This window comes from Babylonia areolata, chromosome 23 (assembly GCF_041734735.1).
Source record: "Babylonia areolata isolate BAREFJ2019XMU chromosome 23, ASM4173473v1, whole genome shotgun sequence".
Classification (NCBI taxonomy): domain Eukaryota; kingdom Metazoa; phylum Mollusca; class Gastropoda; order Neogastropoda; family Buccinidae; genus Babylonia; species Babylonia areolata.
In genome coordinates, this window is record NC_134898.1 from 7,707,089 (window position 1) to 7,734,674 (window position 27,586).

Here is a 27,586-nt window from a genome sequence, read left to right on the forward strand (position 1 = left end):
TGTGCAGGGCGTCATCAGTGAAGATCCTATACTTTTCCTCCACATTTTGTGTCTGGCTTGAAGAGATAGGTCTTTAGCGTTTGGCCTTTCGGTAACACTGACTGCTGCTTGTAATACAGGGTGTCAGCGTATACAAAGAGCCATACTGTTCGAACTAAATATGACTTGTGTCACATTCTAGTGGATGTTTTGATGGCTGTCTTACAAAACCGCTGCCTTGATCTAAACACAGTGCCGTGTCGGCACACATACCCACGCTGTTTTCAGTCTTTTGTGTTGTTTCTCTCCCGCCAGCTTAACGGTACATTAATGGGCGCGCACATACATACACCGTCAGGACATAGAAGTACATGGAAGCGTGCGCACTTGTTCCCTAGGGATCTGCAGTGTTGGATCTCAGCGGGTGGCCGGTTACCTCCCCACGCTCCAGGTTCTTGTGGTATAGTGTGCTGTGACAGGCTTTTGTCAGCGAGATTCGATCACAATACAGAGGTACAGTATAGCTGGAAGGGACAGGGGGGGTCACCTTGGATAGACCAAAGTCGGCTGACAATTCATTAAATTTCTTCTGATAAAGAATTATCGTTTACTTCAAGTAGCAGGCACGTACACATGTGCAGGCACTGAAAAACAAGCTCACACGCGCAACATACGTTCATGAATGGTTGCGCACGCGTTATCATCTATTATTCAGTTATGTTTGTACTGTTGTTTTACTGCTGTTGTTGTTGTTGTTGTTGTGTGTGTGTGTGTGTGTGTGTGTGTGTGTGTGTGTGTGTGTGTGTTCAGCATACAATTATTGTAAACTGTTTTCTGGGAGCAAAAACGAGTAAATTCATTAAGCTGTTTTTAAGATTGCGCATGTAGCCGCCCAATGTCAGTATTGAATGAATTTCATTGATCTCTTGCGCTTATTGCATTGTTGAGCATTTCTACGATTTTCTGTTGTTTCACTTTGCTTTTACGTCCTCCATGTTCCAAAAGGGGTTACAGGATTAAGACATTCAGATCTTTGAAATATTTCAAACCATTGTGTATGTGTGTGAGTGTGTGTGTGTTTGTGTGTGTGTGTGCGCGCGCGCGTGCGTGCATGTGTGTATGTGCGTGTATGTGTGTGTGTGAACCATAGGCACAACAATAAAGGGTAAAACCGCGCGTTCGCGCGTCCGCGTATGTAAGTGTATGTGTGTGTGTGTGTGTGTGTGTGTGTGTGTGTGTGTCCCAAAGCACACTAGCAGCACAACCACCAGGTCATTTATTCAAACACATACATATCACAGTGTCAAGCTTTAATCCTGGGCACTCTCTATACATTCTTCGCATGCCCTTCACACCTACTCACCAACAGTCTAGCCATGAATGGATTAGGGCCTTGAAAAAATAACAACAAAACATTCATTGCTGTCCTTTGATGGTGAAGGTCGATGCCAACGATGTCACATGACGATAGTGACGTCAATGATTTGGATGAGAAAGACTATATGAAAGGCATGGGTGATGACGACGATGTGTTTCCCCTTGGCAGGCAGGATGCAAGTGGCCAACCTGCCCTCTGACAACAGTCGGGCCTCGGGCCACGTGACCAAACGCCTGCTGCAAGGACGCCCTCTGCCGGCCATCTTGGTGGACAACCACCCGGGCCCCCGCTACCCTACCTTCCGCCCCCACCAACGCCGTCTGTCCCAGCAAAAAGGGGGTAGTGGGGCGGGCAGGGAAGGGGCCTCTACCCCATGTGACAGCGGCGTGTCCTTTAGCTCCATGGAGGGGGACCCTCTCTCCCACCTTTTGCCCGGCCCCGCCTCGGGCAAGTCCTCCCAGCCCATCGCCATCACTAAGATGGGCCGGCCCAAGAAGAAGAGGCACACGCCTGTGGCGCCACCCTCCACGTCAACTGGCACGGCTCCCGCCACCGTATCCGGACCTGGGGCACTGGGCTCGAGCACCGCTCCCAGTGTGGGCACAGGGCCGGGTGGAGGTGGGGGAGCGGGTCTGATGTCCAGTACCAGCTCCGGGGTGTCGTCTGGCAGAACCAGTGAACAGCTGCATAGGAAAGCAGCGGCAAAGGTAAGGATGTTCACATGGCTGGTTTAACACCTGGCTGGTTGTTTCACTCGCGTGGTTGATCACTTGACTGGTTGTTCACCTGACTGGTTGTTTCACCTGGCTGGTTTGCTTTCCTGGCTGGTTGTTCAGCTGGCTGTTGGTCACCGGACTGGTTGTCCACCTGGCTGGTTGATCACTTGTATATTTATTGGGGAAAGATGGTTGTATAGAATGGCAGAAGTGACAAATTCATACAAGCTCTTTGGGATGGTTTTCACGACAAAATTAAATACCAGCAATGCCTTATCTGACGTGTAGAAAAGGTTGTAGAGGGGCAGGGGCAGTGCAAATATCAGGACATCTGAAAAGATTAAATGAATTGGATATTCACTTCTTTTATAAACTTTTTGACACACTAACCGAGCCAATTTTAATGTTTGAAGCAGACATATGGGGTTTAGAAAGGATGGTGAACAGAATACACACCTATGCAATCAAAAGATTTTTGAACGTACCATTATACACACCAAACAAACGTATCTGTGGAGAAACAGGCAAGTATCTTTTGCGTATCAGAGCAGTAATAGAATGTATCAAATATTGGCTAAAACTGAAAAAAATTACGAATGTCAAAATTATGCGGACAGGACTTTGAAGTGCTCCTTTTACAACATGAATCTGGCCGTTTTAACTTGGTTTCGAACGTGTAAAAAGCCTTACGTAAAATGGTTTTGGTATTGTTTGGCACAACATTGGTGTTGGGTGCAAATATGGCTATATAAATGAATTTGAAGGTAGACTAGTCTCTTGTTACAAGCAAAACTGACATTCTGAAGTAGAAGCCAGGGACAAATACAGATGGTTATATTTGTTTAAAGACGTTTTCCAGACAGAAAAAAAAAATCATTTCATTCTGATAAACGCTACAGAGGTAAATTTATTTGATTCAGACTGAGAGTGGGTGGATTGAAAAATTGAAAATAATGATACTTAAGCGGAAAATCGTCGAACTATTTCATTTTTACATCGTGTGAGAAATGATCCAGAAAATGCATACAAACGTAAAATGTGCAATGCAATAAACATACAACCCATGCGATAATTCTGTATATCTGCGATATTATCTAACAACACCAATGTCGTAATTAAGAACGTTGCTAAATTCATTGCTGAAGTAATGAATATTAGAAGAAAAGATAATTTACCAGCTACCGATTTATAACAGTGAATGCAATGTGACTTGTGTCCGTATGTTGACTAATAGTATTCAAGCCTCAGGAGCTAACGGAAATAGCTTGCAGCTTGGATCGCTGCCCATTTGTTGATCCGTTGTCAGACAAGGGCGGATATTCATTAATAAATCATACATCACTTCTGGTATGACTGTATCAAAATAATGTTAATTGATGTACGAGATCCTAAGTCCAGTCGATTCTCGTGACATCACTTTCCTTTGAAATGGATAATCTAATTATCGAAACACGTGTAACAATTTCAACATAGTAACTAACTATAACGAAACACTTAAACATTCATTTAACTGGCCCCCTGACTCTTCTTCTGCAAAATTTCATTAAAAAAAACTCAGCTGTCATGGACAAAGAGTTAATTTTGGTATCGAGCAGGTCGTTTCACAAAGCGTCCACTGCGTGTTTCCACAGTCTTTGGAATGATTCGAACATTGACTTTTCCATCAGGATCAGGATCACGTTGACTCGGGGTTTTTCTGTTTCTTCCTGCTTATCCGGTCACCATGTTTTCTTGTGATGGTCCTTAGCCTCCCATGTGTTATTCTTTACTGAGCTGAACATTTTCAGCTTCACATGTTGGCTGCTGTTCAGCACGTCTTGTTTCTGCATCAGGAGTAGAAATTAGATGGGGCCTCAGGTGAGTATTTTGCGGGACAAGGCAAATAGTGGGTCGTAGACCATCATCAGGAGAGGATGCCCCTAAGATGTTTCTGGAACCTTGAGGCACCAGTTTCAGGTGTCTTCTGTTTTGCCGATACTGGATTCGATCCCGGTTGGTTTCTACAATGATTATCTTGGAGCACATTATTTGATGACTGTGGGTGGATTTTTCCATTTCTTTTCAAAGTCCAGTTTCATGACAACCACATCCCCTGGTGTCAGTTCTGGAAGTGATTTTGCTTCATGCTTTCTGTCAGATGTTTTCTTGTTCATTTATTTGCTCTTTTGATCTTTTTCAACTCTCTTTCTGTCAGTTTTCTTTGGCTCCATGTTTGCAGAAATTGTGGGCAGTGTTGTCCTCAGTTGAGGTCCCATCAAAGTAGGACAGAAGAGCAAGAAATGGATCTTCCTGATTTAGAATCTTTTTCGCAGTTTGTACATCTCTTTCTGCTTCCTGTATCATTGATACCAGGCCACCAAACAGAACTTACAGCTCGCTTACTCTGCACTTAGTGATGCATTGGTGATGTAATGAATTTTCTCTATGACTTCTTTTCTCATAGCGCTTGGGATAACGATTATACTGCTTGTAACAAGTAGGCCATTGTGGACACTATGATCTCCTCTCGCAGCAAAGTGATCTTGAAGATTGTCCGCAATATCTCCCTTTTTCTGTGGCCATCCATGTTATATGGAGTACATTGCCTCTTGTAGCTTCTCATCCCTGCTTGTTTCTTCTCCTATTTGCTGTAGTTTCGTGTCTGAAACTGACCACTAGAGTCTGACACCATCAACGTGACTTTCTACATCTTCTTGTGTTGTTCCTCTTTCCTAATTTTTCATGGGACTTCTTGATAAGGTGTCAGCCACGACCATGAATTTTTCTGGAGTGTACTCTGCAACTGCATTGAATCGAAGAAGTCTCATCAGAAGTCTCTGGCAGCGAATAGGTGTGTCGTTCAGATCTCTTTATTTATGAGTAGCACTAAGGGCTTGTGGTCTGTGAGTAGTTTGAATGACGGAAGACTCACAAGGTACCTCTCAAATTTCTCACACACCCAAACGTTTACCCACAAGGCAGTCTTTTTCAATCTGAGTGTATTTTGTTTCCTCTTGTGTCAGAGTTATTGAACGAAATGCAGTTGGCTTGTTTTCCTGAAGCAGCACTCCCGAAATTCTCTTCACTTCAGCCATTGCACTTTTCTGTGGGGCTCCCCAAGTCCATTCTCGTGCTTGACAAATTTGGAAGATATTTTCCCAGAAAATTGATCATTCCCAGGATGCGCCGCAGTTCTATCACATCAGTTGGATCTGCTACGTTCAGAAGTACTTCTGCATTCTTTGGATCAAGCGATATACCATCCTTACTGATATCGTGGCCAAGAAATTCAGTTTCTGATTTGCGAAGTTCACACTTGGTCTCGTTCAGCTTGAAATTGACTGAAGTATGTTTCTTCATGACGTTGTCAAGATGTCTCTTACGATCACCACATGACTTACTGTGAGCCAAAATATCACCAAAGAAGCTGGTTCTTAGTTAACCAGAATTTCCTCCATTGTCCACTGAAAATTTTCATGGGTTGACGAAATAAGACCTTATGAACGTTTTCAGTTTTGCAGTTTCTGAGGATAACGGAATTTGCCAGAAACTTGCTGAAAATTGTTGATTGCCTTAGCTTGTGTAGCAAGTTGTCCAGTGTTTGGATAATACATCGCTCCCCCATGATGGTAGTATTAAATTTCTTCAAACCCGTGCAGATTCGGACTGCTCCACCTGCTTTCAGGACTGGCATCGTAGTAGAGTACCAGTCTGTGGGCTCCTTTATTTCTGTAATGACGCCAGTCTTTTCAGTTATATTCAGTTCATCCTTGACTTTGTCCATAGGTGGTAGCGGGATACGTCTTGCAGTGATAAGCCTGTAGGGATGGTGGGTTTCATTCAGCACTATTCTCACTGGGGTGCAGTCCAAAGGTTTATCATCAATTTCCCCATACACATAGTTCTTGGGTTTTGATTTTTCCAGGTTATCTACCCGTTTCACTAATCCCATACTGCTTGCTGCACTGCGAACAAAAAGATAGTCACTTTCAGCATCCATCAAAAAGATTTTTAGAGGAAAATACTTTTACTTGTCTTCTTCCGGTGTGTGAACTGTCCCAAGCAGTTCATAATCATCCCTGAACTTCTCAGTTCTGCCTGTGCAGAGTAAAGTTTCTTGTACTGTCTGCTAGACATAGCAGATACATCTGGAACGTGTCAGTTTTGAACTTCCAACAAACGGTCAGGTGAGATACCATGGTTCTGGTGATTCATTGTTTTTCTTGGTGTTGGACAGTATCAACAGCCTTTGTTCTGCAGACAACAGCTGAGTGATTTTGACGTCCACATTTTGGACGTACCTTTCCTTTTGCTGGACATTTGCTGTGTGATTTATCACCACCACATCTTGAACAATTCTATCTAATTTGCCTTTTTCCTGAAGTGAAATAAGTTCCTCTCCCTGAGCTTCTTTTTCGACTTCCAGCACCATTACTGAAGTTATACCATTGACTGGAACCTCTTCCAGCTGGACTGGTATTCTGCGCGTGACAGCATCCAAATTTGCAGCAGCTTGTTTTTGTTCAATGAAATGACTTTTGACCTGCTCATATTGTCGTGCTTGACGTTCTGTTTCTTCTAGAGTAATGTCTGGTTGAAGCTGCAGCATTTCACTCAGTCACTGTTCTTCCCCACTCCTCCTAGTTGATAATCCCATGCACAGGTCCTGTTCCTGACCAGCGTATAGAAAGAAATTACTGAACATGTGAACTGTATTGGGATTGTGTATTTTGAATAGCATTTGCAATAGTGACCTTCATGTGGGGAACAGTGTAAATCATTATTTTTTAGCATCAGTAATTTTTTTCCAATAAAAAAATTCAATGATTACATTTTATAGAAAATAGAAACATAATCAACAGACGATAGAAAACAAACAATGACGATAGCAAGAAAAAACAACAACAGACAAAAACAAAACAAAACAAACAACAGCAACAACAACAACAACAACAACAACAACAACCACCATCCAGTCTTCCCCATTTTCTTTTTCCTCTTATGCTGAACGATTTGGCTCTTACTCATACTTGTAGGATTATGACACCTAGAAATAGTTGATCAATTATTGTAAACCGAATCTCATCATTGGGTATCTTACACATATTTTCTCTTGCATAGGGGAATGCTGAGTACTGTTCTTTGATGTTTTGTATGTTTCCTTTAAATAATTCAGCATATATTTAGGTAGGGTTGCATTAAATTTCCAATAAAAGTTTTTATTCTTTCTTCAATTGAAACATCATGTTGAGGACAATTTCTCGGTTTTTTTCAGGTTTGTATTGCATGATTATGGTAATCTGGGTCAGGCTTTATTACCAGATTACAGCTCCCACCAGTTACGATATTAATTTGACTCTCCTCAAAAATTTTCTCCGTATTTCGTTTTGGAAATAGGGGTTATCCTTATTGGGACCATAAATGTTCACAAGTAAAGTATATCTACTTCTCGTTTTCATTGTCTGTGATAGTTTTATTGTAAAGTCAAATTTATTATTTAACAGAATAGCAAAACCTGTTTAAGGCAAATACATATTCAATGCCCCATTCAGCTCTGAATTGTCTTTCTAACTTCATCGAGAGATGTTATATTGTACAAAATATGCCGAGTAATGTTTTTTGTCTAATGAATCGAAAAACCTCTGCCTCTTAGTACTTAAGATTCATATTATCCGGTGGTTGTATAGTCCTCTTTATTTGTCAATCATGAACATGTTGGGGTGGGGGCGAAAGTCCTGCCTTTTTCTTTTTTCGAGTTTTTGTGTAAAAGATCAGTTCTTAGTGCAATGGAAAAATTTGAATCTGAACATCTGCCAGTTTTGTTATGTATTAAAAAGGAAAACAAAGAAGCACGTACAGTTGTTGATCTAAATATAGACAGGTATAAGTTTGTTGTCAAATATTGCTGGAACAATGATTATGCTATGCAATATACTTCCTCGTGTCAATACAAGAACTTGTGGTGAACGTTCTTTCTTTTTTGGTGCTGCTCATATCTGGAACAACCTTCGTCATTGTATCCGTGCATCCGATTTTATCTCTGCTTTTCGCTCATCACTAAAAGCTCATCTTTTTAAAACCTATCTTTAAGCACTGTCAGCTTCCTTTTCACCAGCACCATATATGTCAGCTCACATTGGATGCATGAAGGTGGGAGAGAGTGGCGGGAGGGAGGGAGGTGGGGGTGTTGAAGGGGTTTTGAGAAAGAGTGGTCATGAATTCTTCTTCTTCTGCGTTCACTCGTATGCACACGAGTGGGCTTTTACGTGTATGACCGTTTTTACCCCGCCATGTAGGCAGCCATACTCCGTTTTCGGGGGTGTGCATGCTGGGTATGTTCTTGTTTTCATAACCCACCGAACGCTGACATGGATTACAGGATCTTTAACGTGCGTATTTGATCTTCTGCTTGCATATACACACGAAGGGGGTTCAGGCACTAGCAGGTCTGTACATATGTTGACCTGGGAGATCGTAAAAATCTCCACCCTTTATCCACCAGGCGCCGTCACCGTGATTCGAACCCGGGACCCCAGATTGAAAGTCCAACGCTTTAACCACTCGGCTATTGCGCCCGTCAGTGGTCATGAATGATTTATGTAATTTGTAATATTTTTTCATGTAAAGCGCCTTGAGCTCATAGAGAGAAAGGGCGCTATATAAATGTATATTATTACTATTACTATTATTATCATTATTATTATTATTATTATTATATACGCATTCCATGAATTCACAATATATCCATGAAAATATATAAAATGCAAAAATCTGTATATGTGAGGATATCAGTGAACCAACGTTTAGGTTCAAATGATTGCCAATGAATAAGTTTAAATTGCGTGGAAAAGAATATACCAGTTGATAATTTGATGGTTGTTTAGTATAATTGGTTTGACCAAGCATATTAAAATTGGAAAATCGCAATGTCTGTATGTGATTGAGAAAGTTAGAAAAACGTTGGACAAAGGTGACAGAGTGACAGGGTTTTATTCTGTATTGCAAGACGCGAATATAAGAATCAGGAGAAAAGTATTAAAAAAAACAACAACAAAAAACAACAACAAGAAACCAAACAAAGAAAACAAAAAATAAACAAAAACAAAGAAACAAACAAAAACAAAACAAAACAAAAAAAACCCGAAAAAAACAACAACAAAAAAACAAAACCAAAAAACAACAAAAAACTCATGTATTCTGTAAAAAGCCGGCAGACATTTCGGAACACAATGCGCAAGATTTCAAAGATGAAAATAGTCGTCAAATTGTATTCCTATGCATGAATCATACCAATATTTTGAAGATCTGCATGAAAAGTATGATTGAATGATAATGGAAATTGATATATTTGATAATGATGATGATGATGCACAGCTTATGTCACACAGACCTATGTCTAGAAAAGAAGTCGTGCTTGCAAATACGAAAACTGAAAAATGGCAAATCTGCTGGTTCATATGGTTTGATCGGGGATTTAAAAAATTCAGGAGAATCTGTCATAATTTTTTTTTATATGAAATTGTTTAACTGTTCTGATCAACAGCACAACTGTTTCACTTTCTCCTTCTGTTCGCCGTCTTGGTGAAATCTTTGACCAGTCTCCCTTCCAACAATATATTTCGATTATCTGTAAAGTTGCCTATCTACAACTGCATAGAATCAGTTATATCCGCCACTATCTCTCAACTGATGCAGCCAAAACACTCGTATACGCTTTGGTTCTCTCAAGATTGGATTTCTGCAATTCTTTTTTGGTCGGCCTTCCCAAATATCTGTTAGAATTCAACGAATTCAGAATAAAGCTGCCAGACTCATTTGCAGAGCTGAATTTGACCATGTTTCTCCTCTCCTTCAGTCTCTCCGCTGGCTGCCCGTTTCTGATCGATTACACTATAAGATGTCCACTCTTGCTTTTTCTGCACTGAGCGGATCTGGCCCAATGTATCTTTCTGAACTCATCCATATCTATACTTCGTCTCGCCAGCTGCGTTCGTCCTCAGATACTCGACTTCTCAGGACACCTCACGTCAGAAGTAAGACTCACAGACACATCGTTTTCTTCAATCGCCAAAGATGTGGAACAAGCTCCCCGATAACCTCCGTCATACTGACTCCCTCGCTTCTTTCAAGTCTGGTCTCAAAACTCGCCTCTTCCCTCAGCAATAAGTTCAGTTGTGGCAGGTTCACTTCTCTGCGTGTGGTGTGCTTTACTGTGTGTATATACATATGCATGTGTACACATACATATGCATGTGTATGAATGTGTATTTGTGTGTGTTCGTATGTTTGATCGCGCACGCGCACACGTCTGTTTGTGTATGTGTGTGTTTGTGTATACATATGTGTGCGTATGTGTGGAGGGCAACTGCCATGTACATATGTATGTTTAAATGTATGAGTGTGTGTGTGTGTGTGTGTGTGTGTGTGTGTGTGTGTGTTTATTTTGCTAGTCACATTTTGGTGCGTGCGTGTGTGTGTGTGTGTGTGTGTGTGTGTGTGTGTGTGTGTGTGTGTTTAGTTTGCTGGTCACATTTTGGTGTGTGTACGTAACATTTATGTAATGTGGCGTGTAATCAAAAGTGTTTTGTAAAGCACTCTGAGCAGATTTCTGGATAGTGTGTTAAAGAAGTATCGATAATTATTTATTCTTGAGTTTATCCTGAGAGCTGGAAAGAGTAATTGATTTCGCCTTTAGTTAAATAGGGTAATTTGCTTGATGTAACGAACTTCAGGGGTATTTCTAAAAGTAATATTTGTAGTAAATTACTTCGTTTTATTATAAAAAGCAAACTGCATCAGTAGATAAGCCAGAATGATATAGCTGGAGAGCATCAACCAGATTTCAAGAAATACTATTCTCTAGTAGACCATATATTTACTGACTGCTGATCAGAAACAGTTTGTGTATGATCACAAGTTGTATTTTGATTTTGTGGACATCGAAAAGGTGTTTATTTCGATTTATCAGAAATTGCCATGGTCTATTTTGTTGAAAAGTGGAATTTAAGGCAAGTTGTATCCGTGCATAAAAAAGTATGTATAGTGCAGTGAAAGCTTAAATAGTGTCATGTTTACTCCTGGAATTAATCGAGGTGACGTGTGCAGCCCGGTTTTGTTTTCTTTATCTATTAACGAGCTAACTTTAAAAATGAATGAGAATGGCCGTTATGGGGTGATTCTCGATCTTTTGAATTGTAAGTGGTACTTTTTGGAGATGATAATTATTGTTTTATTATCTACATGGTGGGCGGTCTCCAGAGACAATTGAATAGCTTGTATACAGAATCAACTAGACTTAAGAGTAAATATGAAAAGACAAACACTATTGTGTTTCGTAAAATGAGGCTATTTGGGACATAGTGAAAGGTGGATTTATGGGAATGAAAAAATACAACTATCTTGATATTCAGCTTTAGTTTTGCATGCCATGATGTTATAAACAGAGCAACCGTATTTTGTATGAATTGGATTGTAGCTCATTTATTGTTTTCTCTAAGTTGTTTGATACCCAGATGCAGCCAGTTTTGCAATATAGAGCAGAAAGTTGGGTATTGGAGAATATAGTGATACACCACCGAACACCTAATCATTTTGTTTATGGAGAAATTGGTAGGTATACAATTCATTTGAACCCATGTCTCAAATAATGTCATAATGATATCCCGGCAGTAACTAGGCCCGAAAGATAAGGACACGTCCAGCTTTGGTCAGGAAATTAGAGCAATACACCCAAAGTCGCATCTATTGTGGTACAAAACGTCACAACGGTACAAAATGTCACAATTGCGACATTTTTTACCGTCTTACGACATTTTGTACTATTGTGCGCGGTACAAAATGTCACAGCATTACAATTAGTCACATTTGTGACATTTTGTTCAACATTGTCGTATACTTATATAAACTGCGGTACAATTTGTCACACATGAATAAACCGTTCTCTGTCAGGTCTGACTCATCAGTTGTGTAAAGTACAGTTGAAAAGGTGAGTAAAAAATTACACAACTATGCTGACACACATTACCCTAGTAGTCAAGATGTCCGCCTGGTGAATACAAGCTTCCAGTAATCTGCCCTCGCGCCCACTGGCTGCACTGTGTTGGCCTCTGCCTTTTTGTGTGTGATTCTGTGGTTCCCTTGTTATGATCTGGACATTTTATATATATGTGTGTGTGTGTCGTTTTTCCAGGACACCGAAGGTCGGAACAGTTTTATCATATTTATTTGCTTTTTAGAACAATTTAATAAATAATATTCGTCATTTTCGTGTTTTGATTTGCAAACTGACATAAATGAATGCTGCTCATCTTACCCTCGTTATCGCATCAGCGACCATCTTCGTCCTGCCAGCGAGACTCCCCGCCATTGGCACGTTTTTCACGTGCTCAGCTCACTTTCCGTCCGACCTCTGAACTCGCACTGAGACTGTCACCATGGTGACAACATTAACACTTTTACATCAGAGCGTTGCTGTAAAATATATACGGGCATAAACAATTCCGACTACACGATGACACGACGCAGCGCATCATCAGCCTGGGCATCAGCAGAGCAAAGACAAAAAGAGGAGCCAGAGCGGGCAGACTTCGCCGTTTGAGGGGCTCTGTCCCCTGCATTGATCGTTCTGTCTCCGATGTCAGCCATGCTGTTGCTGTGACTCACTGACAACCTCAACATTCATGTTCAAGCTGACTCCTTTACTTCCCGTGACCCTGTCCTCTCTGACACTTTTCCAAAATGTGGTGTATCTCCCGTGATTGGCTCTGGTCTGCTTTCTACCCCTTCCACACCTGTCTCAACTCCCGGACCTTTCTCTGCCTTCCCACTGTCCTTCACTACTCAGTCACCACCGTCTCCTTCCGTTGTCTGTCTGTCTGACACACCTGATTCACCATCAAATTCCTCTCAGCCTGCCTCTGATCTCTTTCATGCCTGCCTGTTCAATGCTCAGTCTGTCTGCCCTGATCAAAAGACTGACTATATTTCTGTTTATATTTTTGAAAATAACTTTGATATCATATTTCTTACCGAAACCTCGTTAAAATTACTGCTAGCGTCCGACTCGGGACAGATCTCCCTTCTCACTCTTCTCGACTTGTCAGCCGCTTTTGACACGATAGACCATTCAGTCCTTCTTTCCCGTCTTCATTTTACATTTGGTATCAACGGCACTGTTCTAAACTGGTTCAAATCTTATTTCACTGATTGATTCCAGTCTGTCATTGTTGATAACTTCCAGTCTGAACCCGTCAAAATCGAACATGGAGTCCCACAGGGATCTGATTTAGGCCCAGTGCTCTTCACACTGTACACTGCTCCTCTCGCTGAAATTATCAACCGCCATGATGTCAGTCATCATTCTTATGCTGATGACACTCAACTCCAGAAGAGTGATACCCCCGAAAAATTGTCGTCGTTCTCGCAAGAAACATCCAACTGCTTCCTGGACATTCAAAACTGGATGACTCTAAGTAAGTTACAATTGAACGCGCACAAAACTGAAGCAATGATCATAGGAACTAAACTAAAAATCTTTTCCATCACAACTGACACATTCAAACTTGGTAGTACATCCATCCCTCTTTCCAGTTCAGTCAGGAACCTCGGCGTTGTCCTTGACAACACACTGTCCATGCAAAAATTTATCAGTCAGACATGTCAGTCTTGCTACTGTCAATTGCGGCGCATCAGTTCCATCCGGAAATATCTGTCCATTGACGGAACATCTAGACTTGTCGTTTCTCTCATTCTCTCTCGCCATGACTAATGTAACTCGCTATTGTCTGGTTTGGCTGCTTCACCCATTCAGTCCTTTCAGCACATACAAAACTCTACTGCCCGAAAGAAAAGATCTGAGAACATCACTCCTCTTTTGTAACATCTCCACTGGCTCACTTTTGCAACATCTCCACTGGCTCCATGCCTCACACAGAATAAAGTACAAGATCAGCACTCAATGTTATTCATGTATTCACAAATCAGCCCCTTCCTATCACTGTTGCTGCCTTCACCTCTACACTCCATCTCGCTCACTACGATCGGCTTCGGATCCACTCTGTTTACGTATACCCAGATTCAAACACTCGACGGTTGGCCGCCGTTCTTTCTCTGTCTCTGGACCTTGCAATAGGAATGAACTTCCTCTTTCGCTTCGTCAAGTCTCCACACTCAGCTCTTTCAAGTCTGGCCTTAAAACCCACCTCTTCCCAAAATAGCCTCCCTTCCTGCCTCTTCCTTGTCTTCAGTTTCTCCAGTTTTAGAGTTATGCATGCGTGTGAATGACTGGTGCGAAAGCGCTTTGATTTGTCTCTGCACAAGATTCAGCGCTATATAAATACCATTATTATTATTCTTATTTAGTTCGATCTCCAGTTGAGTCAAACCAAAGATTTTAAAATTGATATCCCAGCATAGTTCAGAGATCACTTTGACGTAAATTGCAGATTTTGACTATTTAACAGTGTGTCATGAGTACTACTGTACCTTGTAATTTTGACTATTTAACAGTGTGTCATGGGTACTACTGTACCTTGTACGTGTAGATGACCGGTGGTCAGTGACAATGACCATTAGTCACTTAAAAAATCCAGATTTGACTCTTAACAGCTTATTTCTGTCACCAGAAAATTTCTGCATCTTGTAAAAAAACCAGATGACCAGTGGTTAGTGCTGTTCACCAGTGGTCACTTTGATGAAATTGCAGGTTTAGACTATTTAACAGCTTATTAGTGTCTCCTGTGCACTACTGTACATTGTACAATGCAGATGACCAGCGGTCAATGACAATGACGAGTTTGATGAATGTACAGATTTTGACTATTAATTTTAACAGCTTATTAGGGTATCCTGAGTTCTTCTGTACTTTGTACAATGGAGATGACCGCTGGTCAAAGGCGATCTGCATTTAATAAGGTTTATTTGCTTGTTGATTGGGGTTTAACGTGCCTTTCCGCAACCAGGCGATCTCATCACGGGTATGCTTAGACGGAGAGGGCACCCACTCAAGGATGGTGGAGCAGTTCCAGCCAACTCATCCCACACAGTCGCATTATACTGACACCGGGCCGACTAGTCCTGACACTGTTTCCTTTAGTGGCAAGCGCCGGGCGGGACAGCTGTTTTATTGCCTATTCTTAAGTCTTTGACTTGGTTTGACCCACGACCTACCGCTCTCGAGGCGGACGCCTTAACCCCAAGGCCACCGAGGCGGTTATTCAATAAGGTACAGAAATACCCAGGAGACTAAAAGAAGTTATGTGAGAGTGAAAATCTCTAATTTTACGTTTTACTAGTCAGTGAGACTAACCACAGGTCATCTGCATTATACATGGTACAGAAAATCTCTGCAGACAGCAGTAAGCTGTTAACAATCAATATCTGACATTTTAGGTCAAAATGATTGATGGAAATTGTCACTGACCCTGGTCATCTGCATTGTACAAGGTACAGAAGTACTCGGGAGACTAATAAACTGTTAAATAGTCAAAATCTGCAAATTACGTCATAGTGAGCACTGGTCCTCTGCATCGTGCCATGAACTGAAATACTAACTAGACTTAAAGAAACTGTCAAAACATGCAAGTTTACAACAAAGTGATCACTGGCACGTGCTAGAATACAAATTTTAAAGTCATTGTTTTGTCTCAGCCGGGGATGAAACTGAGGAGCTTCCACTCCTCAGGCAGACAACTTAACCACTATGCAATAATTATATGCCTGTGTGGTAGTGGTCATTGTTTACTCACCTTCTCAACTGTACCTTGCACAACTGACTAGTCAGAACCGATAGAAAACAGTCTATTAATGGGTGACAAATTCCACCGCAGTTGACATAAATATACGATAATGTGGAACAAAATGTCACAGATGTACAAATTGTGACGCTGTGACATTTTGTACCGCGCACACCGGTACAAAATGTCCAATTGCGACACTTTGTACCGTTGACATTTTGTACCGCGAACACGGTACAAAATGTCGCTCTTGTGACATTTTACTCGTTTTGACATTTTGTACAGCAACAGGCATCCGTGAAGTGGATGATAATCGACTGCGTGGTCCCAGTCTTTTCATTTAAACATTTAAGCCCATAGCACACCCAGCTCCGGTTAGGAGCCGGCCGCAGGCCGAAAATCACCTACCTCGTCCTCCCAGCCGTCAGTCCGCGACGCAAACCACTTCGCCACGGCGGCTAGTGCCTTTTATTTATTTATTTATTTTACTTTTTTTTAAAGTAAATGTTACTGATGTTTATTTCTATTCGCCCTTTCAGTGTGGGGCCATATCGATAATTCGATATTCGTATTCTCTCTCTCTCTCTCTCTCTCTCTCAAAATTGTCGAAATGTGATTTGCTCATTTCCACTCGAAACAGATTTCAGCTCTCCGATAAGAGTTGGTGTCGGAGTGAGCTGTGTAGCACGCCACTCGGGGAGGCCTGGTGTTGGTATACACCGTCACCTCACTGCCATACAGATATACCACCACAATACAGCCACTGTCATAAATCATCACACATGGATCGTGGGGGGAGATTCATGACACAATTTTCTGTTGGCCTTATTTAATTAAATCCAGCATGTCACACACACACACATCACACGCGCACGCGCGCGCGCGCATACACACGCACGCGCGCGCGCGCATACACACGCATGCACAATCCGATTTCATCAGACTCAAATGTTGCGACAATATATGCCTGAACACCACTACTCTCCGCCTTGACCTCCGTTTCCTGGAACACGAAGATCAGGTGGGGTACATTGTTGAGGACACCACCACACTGTCTGTCTTAGTCCTGCTGCCCAGTTCTGCATGTTAGCAAGCGTGTATACATGCGCAAACCATTCTTATCGCTCCAGAAGAGACCGAAACTTTGCTTGACGTTGAATTATGTCTAGCAATGCATTTAATATCTTATAAGATATACAATCTGATGGGATAGGAAGAAGCTGGGGGAGGTGGTGGTAAAGGACGAAGAAACACCCTAATATTTCTACCTACAGTTGTCAAAGGACACATGCCCCTCAGGGGGCTTTATGCTCTATGGTTACTGGCAAGCGACAACTGTTTCGCTCAGTGTTATGCTCAAACTTGTTACATCGCGCGCGCTTGAGTGTGTATGAGAGAGAGAGAGAGAGAGAGAGAGAGAGAGAGAGAGTGGTCTGAAATAGCTCATTCTTTTATATGATATTGAATTTGCATATCTATTGTAAAACTGACCCTTTGGCTTTGAAGTGAAGTCTTCGATCAGTCTGCTGCAAGTAGCCATAATTTGCGTCCGAACTTTTAGATATTTTGTAGACTTAAGGTTACTGTGTAAACATTTTCAATAAATTCGGTCTCTATCGCTGAGAAAATATTTGTCAAAAAGCGGTTCACTTTTTGGGGGACACCGGATATACACATATATAATGCGTGTAACTGTATATGTACAGTAAGGACAGCACTGAGTAATACACAAGGTCATTTAAAAACAACCAGACATTACATTACATTTATCGTACATTAAAAGTGATTGATTAAATGTCCAAACTCAGACATGATGACTATAAAATCATGTGAAAAAAACAACCAATGAAAAATGCATGTTGATGCGCCAAAATAAAAGTACCCGATGACATACATGCAACTGAGACAGAAAAAAAATCCTTGTATTGTGCAGCGTTGGAAGTAACCGAACTCTGTTTATTTTGTCCACCAGAGCTGCAAACGACGTTTCTTTCCGTGACTCGTAATGACACACTGCGAGTGCTATGAGGTATCGAATATCTGTTTCGTGTATTCATCCAACAGTTTTACTCCAGTGAGAAATTCAGGTCACGGATGGCTGTTGCCAAAAGTAGAGACGGAAACAAAACGAAACATTCCAATTCTGAGGTGGAAAAAAATATGTAGAAAAAAACTCTTTCCTCTTCCTAAAAAATATTTTTATGCCTCTCTCTCAGGGGCCGTGAACAGTCTTCGAACGAGAAAATCGCATCGAAGGAGCTCGGTGAAACTTTCACATTTTTGACGGACAGCAGCAGTGCTGTTTTGCAGTTTTGCCGATAGATTGGTGAAGGACCGTGTCATCTGCTGCCTTACTATTCAGGGCTAGGTGTGGCTGCTTTTTGCCAAGAGGACCAAAGAGCAATGGGCAATGAAGCTGGCCACGTTGACTCCGCCCTGTCGTGTAGACGGTGTAGTGCTGGGTTTGCTCCTCACTCTGATGTTATGGGGCAATACACTTCTGAGGTGTGGAGATGTGAAGCGAAATCCCGGCCCTGGACCTGCGAAGACTGACTCTCTGCAGCAGTCCAGATTGACCAGCGGCGCACGGAGGACCAGTGTGGACAGGTCAGGCTCCTCTTCGGGCAGCAGGCAGTCGACCCCCACCCCCACCCCCCAAACAGTATATGGGACAGAGTTGAATCTGACCTCGTCAGTTTATCAACTCGAAGGAAATGTTATTTTATTTTGAGACTTTAATGCCAGGAGTGCTATAACACCCGACTTCAATCAAATGGATGGAGATAACAGATAACAATATGTATTCACTACCCGATGATTATATGTTCCATCCAGTCACATTTTGGTGCTCAATGGATCGCACTGTCCACAAGAATGGGGGAAAACTTAGTTCTGTTTGTACAGACATCAACCAAAGCATTCTCAATGGCAGAACATTTGGAGATTGACTCAACAAGGTTAAGGAGATGCTATACACCAAAGGGAAGTAGTGTGGTTGATTACTTTCTCTGTTCTCAAAACATTTTACAAATGTCACTGGAAGAAAGCTGATAATCTTACTCCCTATTCAGATCACTGCCCCTTGTCACTGAAGATCAGTCATTCTATCCACAGAGAGAAACTGGCCATAGGTTACGAAATAAATCACATGTTTCTGTGGAAGAAGGTGTTAGTCATGTTAACAATCCCTTTAAAGATGTTGCTTTTTCTGGGGACGAAAATTCCAAAATGATACTTAAGATAGCCCTAGCATTACCAGAAATGAATAAAAAACAACAAACAAACAAAAACAACAACCCCAAAAAACGATGAAACTATATTGATGATATTTTGAATACTCAACTTCCTAACAGTACCAGTACAGACTCTATGATTAATACAGTAATAGATGTGTGTCAGGTCAGGGGCATAGCCCTAGCTACTGGTACCATGTAACCCAGTACTGCCTGCCGCATGTGAAGCCTCCCAACGACGGACCAGGCGGAGGAGGAAACCTTTCCCAACGGCTGTGAAGGCGGAAGAGGATGACCAAAGAGCAGGGGGAGCTCTTATCCTTGGCTGGAAGTTCCCCTAGGAGAAGGAGCTCCGAAGAAAAAAACCTGCACCTGCCGACGCCGTCCTACACGTGGCAGTACCTGCACCTGTGGGACTGTGAGCGTCGGTAGGCGAGAGAGTGGGGAAGGGACTGCACAACTCCTCCCCACTAAAAAAAAAGTCACCTGTGCTGGTCAGGCAACCAGGCTAATGTCGGAACGACGAGCTAGCCCTTCAACACCCAGCTTTTCCAAGCCCTGTGGCGATGGAGAAGTGGTAACGAGGACAGGCAGAGGATGCTGCTGGCAGTTCCTAGTCACGACTCTGCACGCAGGCGGCTGTGGGGTGATGGTCGTCTGCCGTAGACTGGGGCAGATGCGGCGCCCGTATCCTCCCACAGTGTCAGAGCAGCCCTTTTTAGGGACAGCACTGCTCTTCCAACATGAGGAAGGGGAGATAAAAGGATCCCCAAACAAAGCCTGCCTCACCAAGTACCTAGTGGGAAACCACACCTACTTGGAGATCCAACAATAGCGGTCGAAAACAGAAGAAAAAAACCAGGAGTCATGCCCTGATTCTGGGTGCCTGGAATGTTCGCACCCTCTTAGACAGAGACGACAGACCAGAAAGACGCACAGCGCTCATTGCTAGAATGCATGATTGCTACCAGGTGGATATAGCAGCCCTGAGCGAAACCAGGCTTGCGGGTGAAACCCAGCTGGAGGATGTTGGAGGGGACTACACCTTCTACTGCATCGGGAAGCCAGATGGCACCCCAAGAACCTCAGGTGTGGGCTTTGCCATACGAAACCAAACTTGCACGACAGCTTGACAGCCTTCCACGTGGGATAAACGACAGGCTGATGACCCTGTAGTCTGAAGCTGTTCAAGGATCGTTTCGCCACAGTCATCAGCTGCTATGCCCCGACGATGACCAACCCTGATGACATCAAAGAAGCTTTCTACGAGGAGCTCAGCCGCACCATTTCAGCGGTAGACAGAAGGGACAGGCTGATCATCCTTGGGATTTCAATGCCCGCGTCGGCGTGAACTTCTCCTCGTGGCCAAAAGTCCTAGGACAGCACGGCACTGGCATGTGCAACTCCAACGGACTGCTTTTGCTCTCGCTCTGCGCGCAGCATGGACTGACCATTACCAACACCCTCTCCAAAAAGCGGACAAGTACAAGAACACATGGATGCACACCCCGCTCAAGCAATGGCTCATGCTGGACTAATGTGATTGTCCAGCAGAGGGATAGAGGTGATGTTTCCATTACACGCTGCATGAGAGGAGCAGTCTGTTGGTCGACCATCGCCTGGTACGCAACAAGATGAACATCAGACTTGCACGCAAGCTCCAACCAGCCAGGCAGAAACCCCCTAGGAAGCTGAACATCCACCGCCTCCCTATCACCAAGGACGTGCTGCAGCAGCAAATCCAAGTAGCTCTCCAAGAAATTCCTGCATCGACTGATGTAGAAGAGGTATGGAGCACCTTTAGAGATGCTGTGTACACAGCAGCAGCTGATACACTCGGCTTTGTACAGAGGAGCCACAAAGACTGGTTTGACGAGAACGACTCTGGAATCTCCAAGCTCCTGAACACACTGCATATACAGCATCAGGATCATATTCCGATAAAGACTGCCAGAGGAAGGAGAACCAGTTCTTGCAAACCAAGCAACTTGTACAGAAGAGGCTGCGTGAGATGAAGAACAACTGGTGGGAGAGAAAGACTGAAGAGTTTCAGTCTGCTGCTGATGCTCATGACATGAAGACCTTTCATGATGGTCTCCGAGCTGTGTTTGGGGCCGAGAGTCACAGGATCAACCCCTGTCCGAGCCTTGGACCAGACCACCCTCCTGACAGACAAGAAAGACATCCTTGCCCGCTAGGCAGAACACTTCAACACCCTCCTCAACAGAGACTCGTCTGTATCAGACGAGGCAATTGCAGCCCTCCCACAGCTACCAGTCAGTGACTCGCTAGCTGCCCCTCCCACCAAGGTCGAGACCCAGAAGGCCCTGAAGCTGACAACGTCAGGAAAAGCACCAAGAGCAGATGGAATCCAGGCTGACATCTACAAGTATGGAGGCGAGGTGCTGACAGACAAGCTGGCCGCCCTGTTCCAGTCTATCTGGGAGAGAGGGGAGGTCCCACAGATTTTCAAGGATCCTTCTATTGTCCACATTTACAAACGGAAGGGAGACAAAACATCCTGCGATAACCACCGTGGAATCTCTCTCCCTCTGCATCGCCGGCAAAATTTTCGCCCGCATCATACTGAACAGACTGGTTGACCATGTCTCCATCACAGTCATCCCTGAAGCACAGTGTGGCTTCCGCTCACACAGGGGGAACATGTGACGTGGTGTTTGCCGTACACCAGATGCAAGAGAAGTGCCGTGAGCAGAACAAGGAGCTCCACATGGTCTTTGTAGACCTGACTAAGGCCTTGGACACAGTGAAACCGCCGTGTCTGTGGAAGATCCTCCTAAACTTCGGCTGCCCAGAGCCTAACCCAGCTGATTGCGGCTTTCCACGATGGGCATGCAGGGCGAGAGTAACAGAAAATAATGACATGTCGATCCGTTTCCCTGTGGTAAAGGTGGAGTGAAACAGGGCTGCGACCTGGCACCCACACTGTTTCTCCATTCGCTTCTCTGCCATGCTGATTGACGCCTTCCAAGACTGTGACCGGGGCACTACATTCAGTTTCGCACAGATGGCAAACTTTTCAACTTGCAGCGACTCCACGCCAGGTCCAGGGTGTTTGAGGCACTGTTGAGAGAATTCCTCTTCGCTGATGACTCAGCAAGACCGAGTCCATGGTACCCAACCAGCTAGCTCACAGAACGCCAGTGCCTTCCCCCCACCTACAGATCAGATCAATGACACAGAGATCAAGTCAGTGGACAAGTTTTGCTACCTGGGCAGCACCCTATGCAGCAACGGGAGCCCTTGATGCAGAATGTGACGCTGCGCATTGCCAAGCCAGCTCCGCCTTTGGCAGACTCAACACACAGGCTGTGGAACAACAAAGGCATCAGGCTCAGCATCAAGATGAAAACCTACAGAGCTGTTGTGCCAACCACCTTGTTGACTGCTGTGAAACATGGACGACGTATCGCCGTCACATTCAAACAACTTGAGCAGTTTTCACCAGAGATGCCTCGAAAGATCCTCGGCATAAAGTGCATTGACAGGGTCTCCAACCTCCAGGTCCTAGAGAAGAGCGGCCTGCCCAGCATCGAAAACCTGCTGATCCAGTGCCAGCTATACTGGACAGGACACGTTGTCTGCATGACGGACAGCAGGATCCCGAAGATGCTTTTGTATGGCCAGCTGAAGTAAGGCCACCGTGAACGTGGAAGACCCTGCAAGCGCTTCAAGGACACCTTGAAGACAAACCTCAGAGCCTGTGACATAGACATCGCTTCCTGGGAAACTGATGCCCTTGAACCGCTGTCGCTGGAGGATGCTGTGCTCTAGTGGCATAAAGTCGTTTGAAAACAAGAGAACGCTGGCAGTTAAGGAGAAGCGTGAGCGAAGGAAGCAGGGCTCAACTTCTGGAGACGTTTTCCTTTGCAAACACCTGTGGGAAGTGCTGCGTATCCAGAATCGGCCTCTTCTCCATATGAGGACACACACCGACCAGATAAGCCTGCCTGCCTACTCATCCGTCGGACCGACGGGAGACTCCATCATCAGATGAATTTACATAAATATTGCAAGAAGCAGCAAAGAAAGAAAAAAGTCTTACATGCAGAATTAAAAGTCTAAGGAGATTAGGCGACATAATAACAGATGGTTTGACAAAGAATGTTTACAGTGCAAAGAATTAAATCTGTTTAAATGGTTTGAACAGAAACCCGTTAACAAAAATCTACACCACAAATACTTTCATAAGAGAAAAACTATAACAAAATGACTGAGAAAAAAAGGAGAAATTAAAAAAGAAAAAAGAAAAAAATCATTAGAAAGTGTTCTGTATTAAATATGATATATAAGACAAGCTTCGGGAGAAAGAAAAGAAGAAAGGCATGCGAGCGGATCGAACCATGCATGTTCAGTTCCAAAGCAAGCAGACCAAATCCCCACTGCTGTGGTGCATCTACATCATTTGACGAAATTTGATAGTCAAAGCAATGTTTTTGTTTTCTTCTTAGATGATAAGTAGACGTGATTGTACTGGCCCGTAATAATGCCGTTCAATTCGTGTTTTTTGTGTGTTTTTTTTATCTAGATTATTCTTTCTTTCGGCAGTAAAGGAGACGTTGCAAGCACATCGCAACACATGGTAGATCTCTACATCTGCATGAACCAGTCTGCAACGGACTGAAAGAAACAATCAATTCACTTTTTTTTTAACTCACTTGTGTAAACAAAGTGAGTCTCTGTTATAACACAGTAGTTGGTTGTGTGTGTGTGTGTGTGTGTGTGGTGTGTGTGTGAACTTCAACATTGCCATTTTCTCTATAAATACTTTGTCTGCCAACACCAAATTGGCCTAAACATGGTCGGAAAAATATCTTCAGTCATACCAATAGTGGCTGTACGTCTCCCGAATTTAACCGTATTTCCGGATCATTAACGTTTATTTCGTTGATGGTTGTTCCTGATTCCGAAAAGTCTGTTATCCCTTTTGCAGGTGCCTGAACGAAGGCAATGTTTTGTAAGAAGGCACCATGACCTCGTTTTCTTGTTCGCAATTAAAAGCAAGAAATCAAATTCTGGACAGAACACATACAGTGACACTACCTACATTAGTGACGATATACTACATTTGAATATTCTATCTAGAGTGGACCTGAAGTAACTAGAATGAACATAACAGAAAATCTGATAAACCATTTCAATGAAGTTAAGGTCAGCTCTTGTCTACACTTCATGGTCTGTGCAGATCTTGACGAAACATGTTGCAAAGCCTGACGCGATGGCAAAGTCTCTTTTATTGGCGAATTAAAGAATTTCTTAAATAAGCATGGATGAACAGAAAAGATAAATTGTATGGATGGTGTCGAAGTTTCTCTCAGTAAAGAGTTGTCGTGCACGGATCTCTGCAGATCTATGATTATATAAAAAAGGGGGCACTTATTGCATTGTTTTTGAGGCGATGGAAACGTCTCCTATACCTTGACTTGAAGGAAATTCTTAAATGCCCGAAACATACCAACATAACATGATTTAAACGGCGTTATCACTTCGATCACCCTTGTCGATTTATTCCGCCAAAAGTACCATGCTTAAATAAAAATATTTAAACGTCATTGTTGAACCTGCATTAGCCTAATGCATAAACCACTCATTCTCGACCCGAACATCCATGCTGTGAAGCCTTTTTTTTTAACGCTAAGGTTACCTGATTACTGTGACGAATAGAGAAACACATTTAAAAATAAACTGATTTTTATAAGTTTTTCTTCTTAATTATTATTGTTAATATTATTTTTCATCGTAGTAGTATAGTTGGTAGTTTCATTATTAATTTATTATTACTATCTTTATTTTTTTTAAGTGTGTATCATGAGTGAGTCTTGAAGGCCTTGCCTTTATTCTTTTATGTTTACTCCAGTTAATTCAGTGTCCACTTTATATATTTCATATGCAGTATACACATTGATGGTGCAGGTATTTATCATTGTATGTGTTCTTTCCCTTTAACCTTTGAACAAGAAAAAAACGAGGGTTCATGTCGTCCCCTTACCAAACCCAAAACTACTTTAGCAACTCAGTGGAAGCAGTTTTTTAAATTTTCGGATTTCGGACCGAATGTAAATGAAATAAACCGTTAATTATCCGAAGTACGGCTTAATTCGGGGAGAGGTTACAACGTATTATTGGTATGACTGTGAAGATTTTTTTCTTATTATGTTTGAGCCAAAATTTGGTATTGGTATTTTGGCAGACTTCTAGAGAAAATGGCAATGTTAAAGTTTACAACGGACACACAGACAGACATCAGAAATGAGATAATTAAAGCTGTCTTACCAGACCTTACTTCCTACAATCAAAACAGGAACTTGTTATGTTCATAAACTGATGTTTTCCGGGATTTTTGAAAATGGGATATCTATCCCAGTTCATAAAGAGGGCGATAAATCAAACCCAAAGAATTATGGATTAAAATAGCTATCAATTGTTCTTTAAGTAATATACTTTGCCTAATCCACAGAAGGCAGATTAAATGATTATTAAGAATCAAACAAGTACTTGTAAAGGAACAGGCTACATTTAGAAAAGGTTTAGAACTACGGACCATATTTTTGTGTTGAAAAAGTAGTTGATTACACCATAAATAAAATCGAAAGAACAGATCACACGCATGTTTCGTAGACTTCAAAAAAGCTTTTTGATAGCATTTCACACGCAGGTAGGATCACAAAACTATAACAAAAAATAATATGAAAAAAAGAAAAGGTATACGAGGTATGTGCTTCAATTTGATAAAAAAGTATGTATACAGACACAAACGTTTGCACACGTAATGAAAATGGATTCTCCCTTCATCTTCGTTCACAGAGGGTACTACAGGGAAATACACTGAGCCCCCACATCATTCAATATATTTATAAATGATATTGTTGATTGGCTCCATGATAACGATTCGCCAGCAATAGTCTTTCTCAAAATAAAAGTATCTCTTGTATTTTAAATGCTGATGACTTAGTACCATTTTCAAAATCTAAACATGGCCTGCAGTTAAAACTAAACCAGTTTACACTTGTATTGTAAGCAATGGGGAATTCAAATTAATAGAGAAAGCAGTCATATTTTCGAGATCAGAACCACGAGCTCAAATATTTTAAAATGTGGAACAGAAGTCATAGAAACAACTCAACAGTATAAATATTTGGAATCTATTCCATAAATCAGGTAATTCTGAAAAGGCTACGGAACAACTGGAAAGCAAGGTAATGAAGGCATATCTCTTTCTTAAAAGAACTTCAAGAATAAAACAAGCATACATGTATCAAAATTGTTTGATAGTCTCGTTTCACTAATACTAACGTATGGAGGCAGAAATATGGTTCCCTAATTGTGTGAAAAAGTAGATGATACTTTTACCTTTGACAAACTATATAACCATTGTCTCATGAACAAATTTCCACATTAGTATGTTCATTTAAACTTTAAAACAAATATTGGGAGTCACAAAAGAAAGCCACAAATTTAGCTATAACTTGAAAGTGATTAGTTAAATTACAAAATTTTGGTTTCACTTAACAGAGGCATGAGCAAATTCGTACATCAAACTTGTGTATGGCGACTTGCATTACAGAGGAAACAAAACAGCGCAACATGGATTAACTTTGTTGGAATTATATCACAAATAGTGGTTTAAGACACGTGTTTGAATAATCAGTCAATATTCAATATTCACAGACTTAGCCACGTTATAATGAAATAAACTAGAATATGGATATGTTTCATATTGGAAGAGAAACAAATCTGAAAATAATTCTAAACTACTGTTTTGTAATAAAATCACTCATAAATACAGAACCGAAACTTATTTGCTTGAAGGATATCTTAACAATAAAAACCACAACCAATCATTGTGCAATCAAAAATATCCTGTCATGATCTAGCAATAGAAAAAGGTAGATATTTCAACATTCCGAAAGAAGTGACATTATGTTTAGAAAGGAAACAATGTTTACAATGTTAAACAATAGAGGATGAATATCATTTCTTAAATGGACTGCGAATTATACTTCTCTTCTTCCGCGTTCTCTGGCCACGCTAGATTTTCAGTCCGGTCAGGACGGCGAAGTCCGCGGTCCAGTCGCAGGGACCCCCGCCGATCCCCTCTAGTTTCTCCTGGAGCTCCGAAGGGCTGGGCCGTGCCTGGCGTCTCAGAGCATCGAAGGTGGGGCAGGATTGCAGGATATGGGAGGGGGCCTGTGTCCACAAGGGCACTGGTCAGTTAGTGTGATATCTTCAGACGGTAGAGATGGGAAGGAGGGAATATAATCATACAAAGAAATTAAAAATAGAATCCATACACAAAATTAAAAAATACCTTCCAAAGATTATTAAACCCAGTCAGCTAATACTGAAAGACAAACTTCTGGGACTGTTTGGATAATTTATCAGTAACTGCTGCCAAAAACACCATAGCATACAGGAGTATTTTCAATCTCTTGTTCAATATTTAATCTTTATTATCATTACTTGTTTTACTTTTTGTGCGTGATACATGTGACTTTGCATGCGTGTCTGTTAAGGTTTAATGACATTTAAATTTGATTCTGGATTCTA

At 42.1% G+C, this 27,586-nt stretch overlaps 1 protein-coding gene across 1 annotated transcript in view; it reads left to right on the forward strand.

Moving 5' to 3' along the window:
* Positions 1-365: 365 nt before the first annotated feature.
* The window catches only part of LOC143298274 (uncharacterized), a 36,110-nt gene continuing 8,889 nt past the window's right edge, over positions 366-27,586 (forward strand). The window contains exons 1-2 of the mRNA XM_076611091.1: positions 366-492; positions 1,526-2,064. Coding sequence (XP_076467206.1) covers positions 1,531-2,064 — 534 coding nt within the window. The 5' untranslated portion in view covers positions 366-492; positions 1,526-1,530. The remainder of the gene's footprint in view (positions 493-1,525; positions 2,065-27,586) is intronic.